Source organism: Pteronotus mesoamericanus, unplaced genomic scaffold, assembly GCF_021234165.1.
Source record: "Pteronotus mesoamericanus isolate MK-2021 breed Mesoamerican mustached bat unplaced genomic scaffold, CSHL_Meso_final contig_657, whole genome shotgun sequence".
Classification (NCBI taxonomy): Eukaryota; Metazoa; Chordata; class Mammalia; order Chiroptera; family Mormoopidae; genus Pteronotus; species Pteronotus mesoamericanus.
The window spans coordinates 20,229,325-20,248,977 of NW_026555229.1; the positions used below are offsets into that span (position 1 = coordinate 20,229,325).

General features: G+C 52.6%; 1 protein-coding gene across 1 annotated transcript in view; it reads left to right on the top strand.

Annotated features, from left to right (window-relative positions):
- Positions 1 to 18,626, top strand: part of BTBD16 (BTB domain containing 16) — a 38,474-nt gene extending 19,848 nt beyond the window's left edge. Inside the window, exons 10-16 of the mRNA XM_054581235.1 lie at positions 3,217 to 3,336; positions 11,729 to 11,820; positions 12,636 to 12,718; positions 14,388 to 14,465; positions 15,598 to 15,696; positions 17,039 to 17,227; positions 18,558 to 18,626. Coding sequence (XP_054437210.1) covers positions 3,217 to 3,336; positions 11,729 to 11,820; positions 12,636 to 12,718; positions 14,388 to 14,465; positions 15,598 to 15,696; positions 17,039 to 17,227; positions 18,558 to 18,626 — 730 coding nt within the window. The remainder of the gene's footprint in view (positions 1 to 3,216; positions 3,337 to 11,728; positions 11,821 to 12,635; positions 12,719 to 14,387; positions 14,466 to 15,597; positions 15,697 to 17,038; positions 17,228 to 18,557) is intronic.
- The last annotated feature ends 1,027 nt before the right edge of the window (positions 18,627 to 19,653 follow it).

A 19,653-nucleotide genomic window follows, 5' to 3' on the forward strand; every position in this document is an offset into this window, starting at 1 on the left:
AATTCCTACAGCAACCCAGAGAGGGCGCTCTGTTACATACGTTTTGCCCCATTCAATGGAGACGATAAGAAATGAAGGACTGGCCCAAGGTCCTTCAGCATGAGAGCTGGGATTTGAATCCAGGGCTGAGTGGCCTCAAAAACCCATGGTCATGACTAGCCGACTGGTGTGCTGTGCTCCAGCCTCCCTTTAGCCCGATTGATGGTCAAGATCAATAAAGATATTGATGTTCATATTTTTCTATTGGAAAAAGAAATTTGCAAATGTAGGGGGGTAATACAAAACCCAATGGGCCCCACCTCCCAAGTGAACAAAGGGTAACATTTTGTTAGAAGTTAGAAAAGGGTGTACTACCCGTAAAGCCGAAGTCACCTTCGTGACTTCCCAGCCCCGCGCCCCGCCCCTCCGCGCGGCCTCCCTCCCCCCAGCTAAGGACAATCAAACCACTGTCGTGGACTTGTGCAAGCCCCATCTATGAGATTATATTCTTACTACACATACATGCATCCATAAATAATGCTTCATATTGTTTTGCAAAGGTTTAAACTTCAAGTGCTCTCATCGTGACCGTAATGTTCTGAAACTTAATTCATTCACTAACGTCAAGCGACGTGTCCCCTCCACATTGGTGCCTACATACCTAATCAGCATTTGTAATTTAATCATGGTACAGGGGTCCATTGAATGAATAGACAGGAATTTTTTCATTCCCTTCCTAACAGCCCTTTGTTTCATTTTGTTTGACTTCATTTTTTGGCTGCAGCAATCAGTGGTGCATTGAGCATCTTGTTCATATTTTTTTTGTTCTTGGCTTTCTCTGTGGTCTATATTCAAAAGGGATCCTTTGTTATTTATATATATGATTTTCTCAAAAAAAAAAAACAACAGAGGACAAAAAGTGTCTTGTTAAAAGCATTTTTTTTTTTTTTTTTTTTTTTGCAAAAAACAAACGCCAGGTACAGCCCAATAGCTCTTAGCGAGCACCAGCACTTAGCTTGCCCCGAGCGCCCACCTGCGGGAAGGCAGGTGGGATCGCTGTGAGTTCTCTCTTAAGGCCAGCAGCTCTCCTGAGCAAATGAAACTATGTTGGGATGTCCTCAGTGTGGTTACTTCCTGCAGGAACGAATACATCAGGGTACCGATATTCAGCCTAAGGCAGAGAGAGGGCTTCGTTTCAACAATTACCCTTCATCGTAAAAATAAAACCAGGATCCAGGTTCATGGAGCTCTCGTTGCAGCCCCCCCACCCCCACCCATGTTGCTGCGAACCCCTTTGGTAAGGTCTCAAAGAACCTGGGCCTGGGGATTTCAAGCACGGGTTCTGTCCCAGAGTCACGTGGCTCGCCCCTCGGTGGTGGCGGAGTCCTGGCAGAGTTCTCTGTGGGGACATCACACCAAGTGGCTCTATAACATCTCCCCCCTGCCTCACCATTATTGCCCAGACAGTGACAAATTTGTCCTGTCTGGCCAGGGTCAAAGCCCGTGCATCTGTAGGTGGCTTAAAAGCAAATAAGAGAAAAGAGACAGTTCTACTGTGTCCAGAAATAGCGTGAGAAGTGGGCGGGTGATATTTCCACTGCCCTTTAGAGTCACGATGTAGCTTGGGTTCCACCCACCCTGACCGTAAGTGGTAGGTGAAGAGACTGTGATATATTTTGAAGCCAGGGGGCCATCTCCATGGTCAGAGACGGAAAATACCAATGGGTTTAAGAAACACTGCAATGACTTCTTAGATAATCAAGGCCCAGAGGCTGTTCGAGAAGCTGTCTGGGAATCGCCCTTACTTTGCAGAGCTGACAGGTAGAGGCAGCAGCAGCTCTTCACCACAGGATTCTCGGCGGGGCTTCAGGCTGCTGCAGGCCAAGTGTGGGCCCTGCAGCCGGGACCCAGCCCAGCCCCTTATGACTTAGAGCTGCCATTCACCAAGCATGTTGCCACGAGCCAGGCGCTGCGCTAAGTGATCTGTGTATCTGTGGGCAGCTCAGTAATGGTCCCCAAAGAGGTCCCCATCCCAACCCCCAGCACCTGTGAATATGTTAGGTTGCATAGCAAAGGGGAATTAAGGTTCCAGATGAAACTAAGGTTACTAATTGGATGACATCAGAAGAGAAGGTGATCCTGGATTATCGTTTGGCCCAATGTAATCACAAGTATCCACAAATGTGGAGGCAGGAGGCAGAAGAGTCGGAACCAGAGAGGGGTTGGAAGATGCTCTGCCGCTGGCTTGAGGATGGAGGAGGGGGCCACAAGCCAAGGAATGCGGTGGTGTCTCAAAGCTGGAAAAGACAAGGAAGTGATTCTCTGCATGAGCCTCTGCGGAGCCAACCTCTGTATGATCTGTTTGGTCCCTCTGACCTCCTAACCTGTTAGATAATAAATGTGTGCATTGTTAAGCCGCTCGGTGCCTGGCAGTTCATCTCAGCAGCAATGGGGTTCATACAATGTGTCACCTCAGGTAGTCTTAACCTCTCTCCTCTGGACAGCTGCATCACCGTTATTTCACAGATAAGAGTTGAGGCTGCAGGGCCACCAAACAACCTGTGTGTAGGGGGGCGGGGGGGGGCGGTGTTCACAGACAGTCTGGGGCAGAACCGATTCATGCCTGGGTCTGACCTTGGAGTTGCGTGACCTTGAACAAGTTATCCGTGTTTCAGTCCTCAATCAGAGCTGAGGCTAGAATGTGATGAGAGGCCTTTGCCTCGGGTCCAAAATCTAGGGACAGGCGCCAAAAAGACCTGTCATCCAGGTTGCCTTAGTACAATATTTAAAAATAAAAAAATTAAAATGTGAAAAGCCGTGATGAACAAGTTACTACAATTTTAAATAAACGGTCAATCTCAATTTCCCCATCTGTAAAAGTAAGGACTATCCCAACTTTGCGGAATGGTTGCATGGATTTAAATAAAAGAATGGATGAAACATCTGGGGACCCCTGCTCATGATACGATGGCCATTATTTTGGGACAGCGAAGCAGGTGGATGGAAGCGCAGGCTCTGGCGCGAGGCCACTGCAGCTCCAATCCCAGCTCGCCATCTACCGGCCCCGTGACCTTGAGCAAATCATGCATGGCATGTCGCTTTATCTGAGGCTCCCTGCAGACTCAGGGGTGGTGTTGCCTCCTTCCTAAACTCACTGTTAACTTTTCATTCTCTTACAAACAGTGCGGGGTTTTTGGCTATTCCTACAATGTCCTCTCGATCTTTTATTTTGACCAGGTTGTTTACTTTTAGTGAGTTTCATCTTCTGAAAACACTGCTGTTGTGGGTCTACTTGCAACTGAACTACAGAATTCAGGCAGTTCCGGAGTATGAAACCATGCTGACCTTTTTTAAGAGGTAATATAACTTAGTGTTGATTGGTGAGATGTACTTACACTTTTTTTTGGCTCATAATATTGGGGAGAAAGCATCAGTGATATTATTTTTCATAGCATCTTTCAGAGTGCATAGCATGCAGTTTTCTTTATGGGGCCCAAGATTACGTGATGTCTTTGGCCCGCTAGACTCCTTGAAAATGTGAATGATATGTAGGTATTGGAATATTGAGATAATCTTGTGATTCTGAGAACTTGTGTCCAGTAAAAGATACAATGCAAAAGCTACTCCTTTTATTCAGGAGAATTACCACACAACACTGACGTTAAAAACTTCATACTTCAAACGTACCTAAATCCGACCAAGTCATTCTCATTGATATTTCACTAGAGATCATATAAAATCCTGAACTTTCTGGACAAGTGAAAAAGCATTTGAGCATGCAAAGATTTCATAGAATTAATCCAGCTTCTTATACTCTGTAAATGTAGCAATTCTAAAAGTTGTGTGTGTCAACATTTCACTGAAAAATAACAACTGCAGTTTAATAATGAGCACCGTTATGCTTACTAAATGCAGTCATTCTGACACGCATCTACTTGTAATCTCATTTAATCTGCAGGAGACTCGGGGGCTGGTTTCTTTACTCCCATTTTCCAGATGAGGAAACCGAGGTAGAGATGAACTATTTTATCAGAGGTCGTACTTGTGAAAAGGGGTGGAGCCTGACTTGCACCCAACTCCCCAGAATCCCAGGAGGCTTTGCTGTTCCTAGAACAGCAGCTAGGATTCCTCTCTGGTGCCAGTCTAGCTGTTCAGTACCAGCTCCCTGCGCATGGTGTTCAGAAAGATCCTGAGGCTGCCTCTAGGCTCTGTGTGGCTAATTACTCCTCGTATTGCCTTGCATTGCTTTTCTCCCCTCATTGTGTCCCCCTCCGCCTATAAGTGGCGTCAGCTGTGGCAGCCTGAGGCCAGGGAGCAGGGTGGGGTGAGTGTGAAAGCCATAGTTTATGGGATCCATTTGGTGTCTCCTTAGCCTCTGTTAAAACTGTGTGAAATATGCTCACGTCATCCAAACTGGCTTTGGAGTGCGATGACCCTGTAGCCAAAGGCAGTCCCCAGTGGCCCTCAGCCCATCTGCCCTAGACAGGAAGCAGCTGGTGGCATTACCCTCATGGTCGGGTCTCGGGCTCCGCGCCCCGCATCAGCAGTCACGGAGCCCCCAGCATGAGGAGGCCTGGTCAAGGAAGTCAGGAGGCTCCATTTCTCCTGCCCTGCGGGCTCAGCGGACAAACACATCCCCCGCATATGCGTCGCATAGTGACCTGTGAAGCCAAGTTTCGTGTGCATTGTTCTGCAGCCTCGAAGCTTTTTCTGGAACATCTGTGCACCATGTTAAGTGCAGAGTCCTTTTTTTTCCTGTCTCATTATTTGGAGGAAGCAGGATCCGGTGCCAAAGTGACACGGACTTTGCTTCATTTCTGTATAGTTTGCTTTGAACCCAAATGCTTTAATGCCTCCCTTCCCCCTACACTTTTAATAGCGCAAGAGACACTTTTTCCTATGAGTCATGCACACCAGGAAAGTTGCTGTTTGGCTCCGGTTTAGGTCTCATACTGGAAACGTCTTAGAACCAGGAGATAGGAAATGAGCTAGAATGTGGGTGATTCACTGGAACTCTGTTTCAGTGGAAAAGAAACAAGTGGGGCTGAGAGAGCAACGGCCTGTGGGCCCCTCCATGGAAAGCGGGGTCTCCTCAGCCATCCCCGACCGCTGTGGCCTCGAGGCCTTGTCTCCCCCATGGGTACTTCTCACCATCGTGGCGTCTCCATTCCTCTTGGATTGACATGAATTCCACGTTGACCAAACCTCACCGCTCCTCACGGTGTTTCCCCAAGGCCCCGATCCCGCATTAGCTTTCCCGGCTGGAAACCGTTGGCATGTTTCCAGTAGCCTCACTGCCCCAGCCTACGTTCAATGACGGATGCACAGGTGTGAATCCTTACGGCCTGGCGACACGCCGGCTCCCTCGCCCCTCGTCCCCGCCTCCAGCAAGCTCTGTGTCCCCCCAGGACAAAGGTGGGACAGCCCAGGCCTCTGATGCTCTTCCCCTGTGGAGGCCCAGGCCCACTCCCCACTGTGAGCAGCACAGGGCTCATTTCTAGTGTCACAAGAGGCCTTTCTCCTGTTCCAGCTTACTCGTCTGCCCAGAGCTGTGGTACCTATAAGGTACCCCCATCAGTGGCCTCCACGTCCCTAACCACGTCCCTGAGGCCCCAGGCTCCCGAGCCTAGGGAACAGCATCGCTGCCCCTGCGTACCCCACCCAGGGCTCGGCCTCCTCTCCTCGGCCTCTGTGACCAGCCCCCTGTGAGCCCCTGGCGCTTGTATGCGCCCTGCCTGCCCAGGTACACAATGAGCAGCTTAAAGGAAGCTAGCACAGCACTGGGCTAGACATGTAGCAAATTAGATATAGCAAATTAGATATAGCAAATTAAATGAGATTCCATCGAACATGTTCACGTAGCTCAGTTCCCTCAGAGAAACGGGTCTTACCGTGCTGATGAAATTCAGAGAGCACCATGTCTGTGGTGCCATGTAGTAACAGGGACCGCAGACAGATGTCCATGTTTGTTGATGGGCAGCTCAGTGCACCGGACAGGTAGGGTTCTAAGACTTTCTCTAGGCTCAGTGAGAGGTAACGTCTCGGCAGGTTATTGACGCCGGCCCTGACATGGGAGTGGGCCGTGGTGGCACCCAAGCTCCATGCTTGCCATCGCTCCCCGAGGGTCACCGGGGCTGACCAGCAGCTGTGCACGGTCCCGGAGCTGCTGGTCCAGCGGGACTGGTGGCCCGAGGGCTCGGGCTGCAAGAAGTCACCTCAGCTCCCGCCTGCGGGAAGTCATGGTCAGCCTGGGCCAGCACTGGGTCACCAGGGGAGGTGATCGACAGAGTTCAATGGAAGCCAAAGGGGTCGGCTAATCTGTGACTACTGAGAGGGACATGCCAGGAGAATCTCAACCTGGGACAGAGGAGTGGCTCTCCTGGGAGTCCGTACACAGGCTTGGGAATGAGAAGCGAGGAACACTTGACTATTTGGCCCAAGTTTTAAAGTTGCATCTATTGATGAAACCATTTCAATGGCAAGGTGATTTATCAGCTCTCTCTCAGGTTGGGGAGCAGCAGCCAGAGTGGACATTTTGAGGCCTTACCAATATAGGCCTGTATTTTCATGGTGTGGAGGCTTCGGGGCAAGCCGGGCAAATACTAGCTAGCGAGGCCCGGAGACCCACAGGACTGTGTCTGGCTGCTGCTGGGGGTCTGGCCTGGGCTGGCGCAGTGCCTGCAAAGGGCTGAGAGCAACACTTGAATAAAATGAATCAGGTGCCCCTTTTCTCAGCAGTCTTACCAATGTCCGGAAGGCAAGTGAGGAGGGAATGGGTTCACATAGTCGCCTTCTCCAACTGTACCTGCAGGTGAATCCAACCCTTTCCTACGCTCCTGTTTTCTTTATTGATCTTTTCAATCTTTCCTTTGTTCCACAAATATTTATGGCATGTGTACTGTGTGCTAGGGACGCTGACGGAAGGTTGAATGGGTAGTTTCTCTACCTAGCCAGGTGTTCAGGAACATCTTCAAGCTTATTTTGTTGCTGTCCAAGTGCATCAAAATAGGAAGGAAACAGACACACACACACACACACACACATACACACACACACACACACTACCCCTCGGCACCCACAGCCTGTTTTCCTGGCAATGGTTATTTTAGAAAAACAAAAAGGCTGTCCAGAATTAAATTTAACATTTCCTTGTAGGGAAGACAAACAAACAAAAAAATGTACGCAAAGCCGTTGCCTCTGTCCGTGGAGAGAAAGTCAGCATTTCATTCCGCTCAGCGGCCTGAGAAGTCCAGGAAAGCTGTGAAAACTCACCAACTGGAGAGCGGCCAGGGGAAGGCAAATCATTCGCTTTTTAAAAGTACATTTTTTATTAGATGACTTTATTTTTATTTTATTTTTTTAAAGATTTTATTTATTTGTTTTCATAGAGGGGGAGGGAAGAAGAAAGAGAGGGAGAGAAACATCGATTGGTTGCCTCTTGTACACTCCCAACCGGGGACCTGGCCTGCAACCCAGGCATGTGCCCTGACTGGGAATTGAAACAGTGACCTTTCAGTTCACAGGCCGGCGCTCAGTCCACAAAGCCACACCTGCCAGGGCTAAGAGTACATTTTTAATCCAAGTATAAAATATACACAGAAGAGTGCACAAGCCTAAAGTGAACAGCAATGAGTTTCCACAAAGTGCACACACCTGCCTACACAGCGCCCGGACCAAGAAACAGAACCTGACCAGCCGCTGAACTAAAGGCCTCATCGCAGCCATCTGCCTCTCCCCCACTTCCTTGTACTTTGAGATCTCAGTGGTGAGGGCAAGTCGTTCACAGACCCGTCATCCTTGTCCTTAGTCAGTGTATTGGTCATTCAGTGGGTCCCTCAGACACCGCCAAGGTGGGCCCCAGCCATGGGCCTGCAGCCTCACTGGAAGGAGGTCAGCGTCCGCACAATCCCAACTGCGCAACGCCCCTGAGCCCTGCAGCTGGGTCTCCCCCTCCTGCGCCCTGTCCAGATCCGATCCGCCCTGACGGAGCTAGCCAACCACTCCTCCAGGAAGCCTTCCAGGTCTCCCCCGCGAGCCTCTCTTTGCAGAGAGAACATGAGCTGGCTGTATGGGCGTGCGCCAGCGCGCAAACCCAGCCCCGCCTGCCCCCGGGGAGCCACCCGGGCGCCACAGCCCACTGCTAGCTCAGGGGACACGCTCTGTGACGTGGTGTGCCAAGGATGGGAAGAGGCCGTGTGTCTCTTGTGACTCATGGATGGCATTTGCAGAGTCACCCGTGACTCATGGCCGCGAGGACCATTACATTGTTCTCTCTTCGAACCGCTCCGCCACCCCCAGCGCCTGGCAACCACCATTCCTTCTGTCCCTACGAGTTTGCCTGCTCTCGGGACTTCAGAGAAGTGGAATTAGACAGTATTTATCTTTGTGCTTCTGGCTTATTTCACTTAACATAATGTCCTCAAACTTCATCCGGGCTGTAGCATACGTCAGAATTCCGAAATGCGTGCAGACGATCCCTTACTTGCAATGGTTTGACTTGGGATTTGTTCACTTTACGGTGGCGAACCAGGTGCACATGTTCAGTAGGGACCACACTTTGCATCTTGAAGGCTGATCTTTTCCCGGGCCGGTGGCGTGCGGAACGATACTCTCATGGCGCTGGCCAGCAGCGGGATGATTTGGCCCGACTGTAGGCTAATGCACGTGTTCTGAGCACGTTTAAGGCAGGCTGGGCTGTAGGTTAAGTGTATTCAATGCATTTTTGACTGATGACATTTTCCACTTAAGATGGGTTTATCAGGACATGAGCCGGGAGCATCTGTACAGTGTTTTCACGCTAACACTTGAAGGGCGGGGCCTCAGGGGGCTCTGAGCCTGAGACTGGGCAGAGAGGGCAAAGGCTCTGGCAGATGCAGGATGGAGGAGGAGGAGGGGGAAGGGGGCGGCTGAGTGCTACTCTAAGCCGGGGGCCGGGGGGAGCTGTCCGGGCACAGCCTTTCAGCAAGTCTGTCCTTTCAAGAGGAATGTGTCCCCAGAGCCTTGAGAGCAGGACCCAGAGCCAACCTGATGTGCCTTTCAGTATCAAGATCCTGCCAAGCGTCCTCTCCAAAGGGGTCACGCCCTTCGGGTTTGTCGATGAACTCCAGGAGGCAGAGACCACGGCCGGAATGTGTCCCGGGAAAGTCAGCGCTAAACCGGCGGTCCCTCTGCAGACAGTGCCCAGGGCAAGGGAGCCATGCCAGCTTCTGACCCACCGACAGCCACACAGGGAGGTCGCCAGCTTCGCAGCCAGCCTCCTCCCACTTTATGTGACATCGGATGAACGCGGTGACTCATCATTGACAGAACAGCTGTCTCTGCACCTGGACAGCTGAGAGGAGCCCGGTTCAGGGGCAGGCACGTGGGGCCGGACTCAGGGGACCTGGGCAGAGTCCTGGCTCTGTAGCCATTGACCCCACTGGGCCCCCTGGGCGGGGTGACGCTGATCAGCTCACGGGGTCGGAGGCTCTGAGGTTTTAGAAAATCCGCAGCTGAGGTCACCATGTTCTTCCCTTGGGAGGGCCCACGGCTTGGGCCAGTTAGAGGGCGGCGCTGATAATGAGTGCCACCAAGACCGTCCCCACGCACGGGGCAGCTGCCGTCCAGGTCTTTTCCCTGGGATGAGAGGACAGTGGCGCTAACCCTGGCACTGAGGGGTCCCTGGGGATCAGCAGCTGTGCCACACACCTCGCAAGCCCTGCCACCTTACGCCTCCCAACTCCTTCTGGGAGGCACCTGTGGCTAAAGTGCCCACTTGACAGAGAAGGAGATTGAAGCTCAGGGAGGCTCGGCCCCATGACGGATGGCCGGCTGGCCCAGGGCCGGAGCCTGATCTAGCTCCAGGGCCCAAGCCCAGGGACCTGGCTGGGCGATGGGGGAGCTGACCTATGACCTCGCCACGTCAGCCACCATCAATGCCGCTTCCCTGCAGCCCAAAGGAGTTATGAAGTTCAGTCACCTTTCTCAGCATATCCCTTCCCGATTCCTTTGGGAGAGGAGGCCTGTCCAAAGAGGTACTGGCTGACGGTCCGACGGGTCTGAGTGCCTCGCACGGGAGCACGGGGACCTCGGTGCCCTCGGACCTCGGTGCCCTCCTCTACTCCCCCCAGAGCCGCAGCGCCGGTGCCTGAGGGCTGCTGAGCAGGAGGGGAAATGCCACCCTCCTGACTCTCCTTTTCCTCCTGGGACGAAGCTGCACGTAGTCTGCAGCTCCAGCAAGCTCTCCTCGGGCGCCGCGCCAGGCCGCGGGCAGCCTCGCCAAGGGCACGGGCTCCTTCCCCGGGGCCCTCGGCTAGGCCGGGGGACGGCACCCACTCGGCCCCTTCTTCCCTCCTGGGCACCTCTGCCCACCTGAGATGCCACTTCACTTGCTCCTCCATGGAATGGTGACAGGGAGCCTGGGAAGGAGGAACCCCCAGGTCGGGGACAGGAGGCAGATGAGTGTAATTTATCCAGCTAAGAAATCTGTGTTCTCAGGGCACGGCCCCTACAAGCCCAGCTCCACCTGCCCTGGGGGCTGGGGGACTGGTTCCAGGTTCAAGAGCCCTGCGATCCCAGAGGGATCGGCCTTTCTTCGGTTATGCTTGATCTGCCCCCTCCCAGAGGCAGGCGCCCAGTGGATTCTCATAACCAATCACTGCACTGAATCAATGCATTCGTCTTTGCACGCTTCTCCCCCGCACACACAGTTCCTCAGCACCCCAGCCCTCCCTCCCAGGCCACTGACATGGAGAGGCGGGGGAGAGGCCCCGCAATTCCAAGATGTTATGAAAACGGATGGTCCCCAGGGCAGGCCGGTGGCTCCTCGGGCGGACGCAGGACGCAGGGCCAGTGATGCGTTTAGTCTGGCCGGGACAGGGTGTGATTTGGACATCACTCCTGATTCATGGAAAAATAATCTTAAAGTGCCTTGGCTGGTCTCCTGCAGGACCTGCCTTGAGGGAAGGACTTAGTGTTTCCAAAGGGACTTGGAAAACATAATCCCCTTGTCCCCATATGTGAAAAGTGACCATTGGATGAAGCCAGTTGTTTCACAACCAGAGCGGTAGGTGTCGGTCTGTGTGTCCATGTGTCCTGGAGGGCAGTCATGTCCTCTGAACCCGGCCTGACCTCCAGCCACGGGCGGGAACAAGCTGGAACTCGGTATTCACACCGACGGCCGTGGAAGCAACCGTGAAACCCGCTGCCGGAACTGCTTACCTCCTCCTCCGGCCTTTTTCCTTTTCCATTCCATCTGGAAGTGCTTTGGAAGTGCCTAAATTGGCCACGTATTCCAAGGGCACCAACGTGCCGAGGAGGCATAAGAAGTCCCAAGCTCAGGTCCTGGCTGAGCTGTTGCTGTTCATCTGTCAAGGGGAGCCTAGGATACCTGCCCTCCCTGCCTGTTCCCTGGGAAGTTGCAGAGGCTCAAATGAGAAAATGTATCTCAGAATCCTCTATAGAATAACATGTGTTCCCATCAATCATTTAGTAAGCATTTGCAGGGCACCTGCTATGTGCCCGGCTCAGCAGTAGGCAGAGAGAGGAATGTAACCATTTGTCTCATTGCAGTCTCCGGGGTCAGCCTTCACGTAGGTCATCCCTGCCACATCTTGCTCCCACACCCCTCCCCGACTAAGAGAGGACCAGGCCTCACCTACCCCTGGCTGGCGAAACCACTTGTGTCTTGGACATGGCTTTCCCTCACCCTAACTCATCCCAGAGAGGTGTTTTCTGAAGGTCTTTTCTTCCTCTTTGTGCCTCTGCCAAGCCTCCCCAAGAAGAGTTGCTTTCTGGACCAAGAAGACGAACATGGCTTGATGCCCCTCTTCCGTTGCCTGCGTCTGCATGGCATCATCAAAGGTAAGCCCCCAGCCCGTGGGAGTGTGCCCTTGGAAGGTTATTGGGGACCTGCCCCTCCTGATATTTTCAAAGGTATCGCTGAGATCTGACATTGTCGCTTCTGAGCTGTGGGACACTTAGGAAAGCCGCTGTCTGGTCTCAGTTTATTCATCTGAAAGTGCTTATAAGCTGAGCTTCCATGAAATAGGACGGTGGATCGTGAAGGCACACAGCTGCCAAAGGCCACATGGCTGCCACCCTCCCTGGGCCCTGCCTCCTAGCGCGGCAGCCCCTTTAGGTGGCTCATTTCGCGGGTTGGGAGAAAACTTGGGGGCTGTGCTCTAGATTTGTGCCCCCAAAACCTCAGGCTCTGGTCCCAGAGGAAAGCAGCTGGGACTTAGAAAGGGGAGGGAAACACTGGGGAGTGTGTTTTGGGCAGCCCAGCAGGCCACCCAGTGAGATCTTTGTGTGCGAAAGGACATTGGAGAACTTTTCAGGTATCCAGATAAAAAGGGCAGCTCTAAGCCCCAGGTGTGGGGGATGGGGCCCAGGCAGTCGTCCAAGTTGCTGCTAGACGCTCTGGAGACACTGGACATCGGATCTCAGCCCCCTGTCCTCAGGCAGGACGGAGCCGGGGGCTGTGGACGCTCTGGGGGAAGTGCTCTGAGTCTGTAACATCCCGGCTGGGGCCCCGCGCACCTTATGACTCCCAGGGTCCTGGGAAGGACCGCCAACCCTCAGCTCCTGGCTTCCTCCCTTTTCTCTCTGTAAATGGGACTTCTGTGACTCTCTTTTGAATAAACCCATAAAACCTTTCCCTTTGTGCTTCTTCCAAGGCAAGGACCTGGATGCGTTAAGGCGCATTGACTTCTTCCCCGAGTCCTGGCTGCTCCAGGTCACCGCCCACCATTACCACTCAGTGAGTCGCCAGCCCGGCAGGAAAACAGTTACCGAAAGTTACTGCCTCTCTGACTTGGCTGTTTCTGGAGACGTGTTTTGCATTTGAAATCTCTGGGCCTTTGAGGTCGGCATATCTGGATCCTCTGCCAGGGGAAGTGGGGAGAGCCAAGCCCCGGAAGGGGCGGAGGGAGGAGGCCTTGGCGCCCAGGTGCTCAGAGCATCTGTCCTGTTGGCCTGGGCAGTTAGAGTGGGCGGAGAGGCGCCACCGCGCCGCCCTCCAAACCGAGTCCCCACCAGACGCAGATGTCTCACATGTGCTTCTTCCAGAAAAGTTTCAAAATGCAGAGAAATTGAAAGAAAGACAACACATACCAAATATATACCCTCCGACCCATCACCCAAAGACAGCCCCTGCTGACATCTTATTGCATGTGATTGCCTTTCTCTTTTTTTTAATACACTTAATTAAATGGGCTCCTTAACACCCTATTGAATGGCTGCAAACTCTCCCACCAAGAGGATATTCTATTACCAACGCTACTTTGCCATTCCTTTATCATAGAAAAATGTATGGTGTTTCTAATTATTAGTTAGTTATTCTAGGACTGCATGGTGAATGTACTTGTGCATAATGGTTTATTTTACCTTCTTGGAGCTATTTTCTTATAGGAGATTCTGAAGAGTGGAAAAATACTGGCCCCAAAAGGAATGTGCATCTTTGTCCTTGATTCGTATTAATAAATTTGGGGCCAAATGACTCTCCTCCCTGAAGTAATAAAAAAGCGTGCCTTGCTTTGTACACGTTCAGCAGTGTAGGGCACGTTTCTTTCAGATCACTTGTTAACTGAGACGTGAACAATGGCATCTCACTTTCTAACGGGCATTTCCTTTCTTCACTGGTAAATGTGAATATTTTCCCATCTGGCATTTCCTCCTGGGTGAATTGTCTATGCAAACGGTTGTACTTTTTATGTGTTTCCAATCTTGCGTTTTCAGGGATGAAGTAGGGTAGTGTGTGAGTTCTGGAGATGTCTGAGTCACTAGTTAACATTCAGTTCAGCTCAACAAATGCCTATTGTCATGTGCGAGCCACAGAGCTCCGTGCCCCTGCACAGCAGAGAAGGTCTCTGTGGGACCATGCCTCTCTGAGACCTGATCCAGAGCCGTGCTCTGACACAGCAGGGAAGGGGAGGGGCCACGGAGAAAGGGGACGTCTCCAGGGCTGGGCGACTCAGGAAGTCCCCCACCGCCCGCCTCACAGCCTCCTGACCCTGCCCACCTGCTCCCTTTTTCCTCTGTGCTCCTGAATGTCGTGCTCCCGAAATCTACCGCCTCCCGCCCCGGCCTGCAGGTGGGGCCGGCCACGTGGGGCCGTCTTTGCCCTTGACCTTAGGACTGAGGTCCTTCTCTGCCTCAGGACCAGGCTACTTCTGCACACACTGGGTTTCCCCAGTGAGACTCCTCAGGCCGTTCTCTTGCTGTGGTCTTTGCATCCTCTGAAAGCGAGGCGCCCAGGACCCGGCCCTGCGTGGGTTTCCAGGCAGCACTGTGGCCGGGTGAACGGCCAAACGGGGGATCCTGCGGCAGAACCCTTTCCAGCGCAGCGGGGTGGCGAGGCTCGGTGAACGGATGGGAAAGCGGTGTCAGGGGGTCCGGCGGCCGGTGAGCTGTGTGTGTTTCCTTTCCAGGCGGAAAGTGGGGGCGACATGATTCACGTGAGAAATTTTGCCACCGAGGCCGTGAGAGTCGGGCTGCTCTTCAGCCAGGTACTGACCACTGGCCTGAGTAAGGGGGAGAACGGTCCCCCCGTGCTTGCCCAAGGGCCTTCCTACGGATCACGTCTTACCTCTGGTGGGAAGGAAGGCCAGGACAGAAGAGGAAGTGGCAGCTGTCTCTTCTGCAGGCTCAGCACCCCCAGGAAATAAAACTTTCAGGACAGGGGCCTGGGAGAGGCCACTCAGTAAACCGATGTGTGCGTCCCAAGTATCCCATGTAACGCACAGTCCTGGTTTTCAGGGAGGGCGGAGTTTCCATTCTAAAACCAGGAAAGGCCTGGCCAGGCCAGCGTGAGTGGGTCAACCATCTTCTCCCCACCACTCACACAGATGCCAGCTGCTCCGTCAGGGAAACCGCCCCCTCCCCCAAGCCTGGGTTTAAGGTTACGAGGGTGAACCTTTTCTGGGCGGCTATTTTGAGGGTCCCTGGAATCAAAGTAACAGTAGGTTGGGAGGCTCAGCTGCCGGGCAGCAGGGGGCTCAGTCACCGGGGGCGGGGGGGAGGCGGGGTGCGTCTGGGCTGGAGGCTGTGTTCCGGATTCCCTCTGATAGACACAGTTCCCCACCAAACGGCTGCTCTCCTTCAACTTCTTCAGAGCCACCCCATGTTTCAGGGACTGGGGCCCTGAACCTGTCATCAGAGATGCCTCTCTGGGTCAGGCTTGGAGGGGTCAGGTCCAGCCCCTTATTTGAGAGACCTGCTCACCTGGACAGACGGCAGACAACCGGGACTGGGACACCTTGCCATGCCATGAGTATGGAGTGTCCTTTAGGCTCATCAAAATGGAGTGAAATGCTTTGTTTTAAATGTCTGTGGGACATGTAGGGCAAGCGATAGTGTCATCTAGTGCTATCCTGTAGGATTTGTGAAGTCACTACAATTTGACTTTTCATAGGCTTCCTATGCTGAAGTGTCTATTGTACCTTTTTCTTATTGCATTTCTCCCCATTACCATTTATTCCCCTTACACCCTTCTCCACTCCCCCAAGTTATTGTGTTTTAAATCAGTTTTCAAATTAGTCGCTTCTGTCGTTGTCGCTAGAATTTGTTTTGCTATATCCTCGTGCCCTCGAATGCTGAAGACTTTTCCCCTGTCACATCGTTGTTTCTTTCCCAATTTAGGAATATGCAACTTATTCCAAAATAATCACTGTGTATGGATTCTTCTTTGAGATGAAAGGAATAAAAAATGATAGTACATCTTACAGTTTTTACATGCAGGTAAGGAGGACGGGGCACAGGGAGGGTGCGTCTCTGAAACAGCCTTTTAGGTCCAGGGTCAATTCATACTAAACTAATAACAATGGATCGATCATTATTTAGTAACTAGTATGGAATGTGGTGTAAGCCCGGCGCTAATCGCACTCACCGATGCGACGTCGTTTGATTTCTGCAACCACCTTGGGAGGTTGCTGCTGTTAGGCCACATAACAGGTGAAGATCTTAGGACCGAGTGTCTTCACATTCACACGGCCCCTGCTGTCAAAGCCAGGGTTAAAGTCGAGATCTGACTCTACATTTGGGGCTCAACTCATCTGCAGTTCCCGCAGAGTGGGCGAAACTTTACAGGTGGCCGTTCTTCCGTGGAGGCAACAGGAAGAGCCCGAGGGAGAGGGGTTGGTCCTGTGCAGAGTGGCAAAGCAGGGCAGTGGACGGGACAGCAGAGAAGCCAGGAGGGCGAATGGCGTCGCAAGTGCTCCTGCGAGACTTTCAGGAGAGGCAGGAGGGTGCTATGTTTAAGGACAAGGAGTCTCAAGCCAGAGCCTGGCGAGCCGTAAGAGCCTGTCAAGCCCGTGAACTTACCTCGCCGGGTTGTTGGGAGTATTAATGTGTTAATGTGTGCAAAGGGCTTAGGACAGGGCCTGACACATGAAACCCTCTATGATGATGAAAGCGATGCCAATGTCAACTACAATGAAGGACCGCTATGTTCCTCTTAGGATTTGCCTTGTAAGTCTCTAAGACTTCAAGCTCCTTGAGAAACTTTTACTATTTTAGTATTAATCTTTTTTACTCTCGCCACCAATCGCAGTACCGGGGACGTAGCGGAGGCATGGCCGTCTTATGCATGGATAGGTGAATAAATGCGCCGGTGAAGAGGCCTGACTTTTAGTCCCAGCTTTGCCGTTACCTCATTAGGTGGCCTTGAGCAAGTCATGTCTCTTCCTTGGATCAGTTCCTGGTCCTCAGGGACCCAGTCATTTCCCTCCCTACATCACGCATTTCATTGATGGAAGAGATGGATTGTGTAACAATACAAGCTGAAATGCTCCTATGAATACTACGTTGGTTTTTAAATTCTGACAAAGTGAAGGGAAGACCCTCCAATTTAATAAGCGTGACTTCACAACGTTTCTCTGGGTTGGCCAACCCCCAGTCTGCTGGCCTGTGGCTTGCGGCTGACTCCGCAGCAGCGGCGCTCAGGAAACGCGATGCAGGGGAGAGGCCCTTGTGTGCGCCGCCGCACGTAGCATGCAGCAGGGCCCATGTGCCAGGAAACAGGTGTCGCTCACTCTGGGTCACCCAGTGTCAGCCCCAGCTAAGACGATCACCCTCCTTGCAGAGAATAAGGCACAAGGACGTGGGAGTCCCCTCCTCGGCCTGCGAGCACAGGCTCGTCAGCATGAGAGCGGAGCGCATGGTCAGATACGAGATCAGGGCCCAGGTCCTGGTGGACAGCCAGTGGCAGGAGTTCAGGACGAGTGAGGTCCTGCAGAAGTTTCGGTTCGCCGGGCGCTCCTGCAAAAGCCAAGTGAGTGTCTTTTCTCTTTTATTTCACTTTTGCTCTTTCTCGCCTGTACCCGTTTGCGGAAGGAGCGAGTCACTGGCTTCACATCTCCGGGGACCTACAGGAAAAGCTTGCACCATTTCATCAGGATTTTCACAGCTTCAAATAACACCAAATAGAAATCCCTGGGAACAGGAGTCTAGGGATACAGAAAAATATAACCCAAACCGCACTGCCTGTGGCAGTGACGCGAGATCCGTTTTGCAAACGTCAAAGGGGTTTTCCCAGAGGAAGGGAGGTTTGGTGGAGTGTGTTTGCTCCCACGACCTTCACTCTTGGCTGGACATCACCCGTCACTTCCACCGAAATCCACGGCTTGGCCCACCTGCCTCCACGGGCCATCCGGAAACTGCCCGAGAGTTTACCTGTCGTCCTAGGGGGAACTCGGGGGTACGACTTCTGGGAGGGCCTGGCCTCCCATGCTGCCCTGGTGGGAAGTGGGGCTTGGCCTGCAACCGGAGAGTAAAATTCTCAGTCCTGGCTGCTCACCAGCATCACCTGGCCCTCTGCAACATCTCCAGGGTGGCCCACCACCCAGGTGAGAGCAGAGACCGTATTTTGCCATGTATAATGTGCACTTTTTGCCCACATTTTTGAGGGAAAATAAGGATTTGCATTCTACACGGGCAGTACTAATTCTGTGTCTATATAAATGTGTTTAATTCTTTTATTTATGCTTATGCATTAAAAGTATAACTCTAGAAAGCAGTAATGATACCTGTGTGTTCAAAAATAAATGCTAAACTCCCTTTATAATACAAAAAACAAGCATCTAAATATAGATGAATAAAAAACTGAATGAAATAATTACAATGAAAGATTTTTTTTCCTGAAAGTTTGGGCCAAAAAGGCGGGTGTGCGTACACCCAGCCAAACACAGTATTTCCTGGTGGCTCCCAGGTGTCAGTGTCTTTTTAAGCTTCCACGTTACTCTCTCTGATGTTAGAAACCAGAAGAGTCACCTCCTAGGGGCGGTGGGAGTGGCGAAGGCCCGATGCTGGAATTCTGGACGGACGGTTCCGAGGGGCTGGAAAGGGTCCCTGTGGTGCCCAGGGTGGTGGCGCCCAGGAGCGCTTGCTTGTGGCAATTCATCAAGTGGTGCCCTTAACCTCTGTGCACTTTCCTGTACTTTAGCTATACTTATATTTCTTCAAAGTTCCTTTTCAAGGCCTTTTCTCGGTGACTCTACTAGAGTTGAGAGCGAACGCTCTCCGGGCCTCCCTCCGCTCCCTTCAAGGGCCACTTGTATTTCTTGGAACAGCCCCATCTGCTTTGTTTTTGTTCCCTCTCTTAGGTCCTGAAAGTCCAAACTGTGGGCATCCCGATCTATGTAAGTTTTTCATTCACCTTCCCAGTGTCTTGACGATTTCGACAATTTCCAGAAGAATCTGTGGACTTTCTTTCCCCTTCCACTGGTCTGCATAAAAGACAATAAAATGACAGAAAGGGACTGTGTGAGTATTCAGCGGACTTTCCCAGTCAGCAAGCATCTCAGTCGAACTCTTGCCCATTGTCTCCGACTTTTCGAGACTAAGCCACTGGGTGGCTTATAAACAACAGAAACCTATTACTCACGGTTCTGGAGTCTGCAGGTCCAAGCCCAAGATGCTGGCAGGTTCTGCAAGGCGCCTGGTGAGGGCCCACTCCCTGGTTCTCAGCTGGCCAGCTTCCTGCTGTGTCCTTACAGGGCCTGCCGGACGGGGCGGGGCGGGCTTGCTGAGGCCTCTCTCAGAAAGGCCCTAATCCCCCTCCTGAGGGCTCCACCCTCGTGATCAAAACCCCTCCCAAAGGCCCAACTCCTAATACCACCACTTTTGGGGGTTAGGTTCCCACATGTGAATTCTACCATAGCACCCACATTTGCATCGTGTCAGGGCGGAAAGCACCGTTTGCCCTCACTGACCCCCCAACAGCTGGAGCCCCGCCCTGATTTCTCACATCCTTGGGGCTCTTTGCTGGGAGCGCCAGCAGTTGAAACACCCTCCCGCCGGCCAGGCTGGGCTGTGGGGTGACGGGTCACACACCTGGTTGTGGTCCCTGGTAGGTTGGGCTCAGCCAGAACAAGAGGTAAGAAGGCAGGGAAGCAATTATAAGGTTCAGAGTGACTGACCGTTCCGCCACTTTAAGTGGAACCTGTGGTCTGGAAAAAGTAAGGTAACTTGATATCACTTCCGCCTCCTTGCACAGGGGGGAAACTGGCCCAGCAAGTGAGAGCCGCAGATCTGGTTGGAAGATGGTTACCAAGCACCTCTGACCCAGTAGGCGCTTGATGTGCAGCCTCTCGCTGAGTTCCTCCAACCCCCCAGAAGGTAGGGGTAGTATCCACGTCTGCTAAGAGAGGACGCTGAGCCCCAGAGACAAAGTGGGGGGCCAACCATGGGGCCCACTGA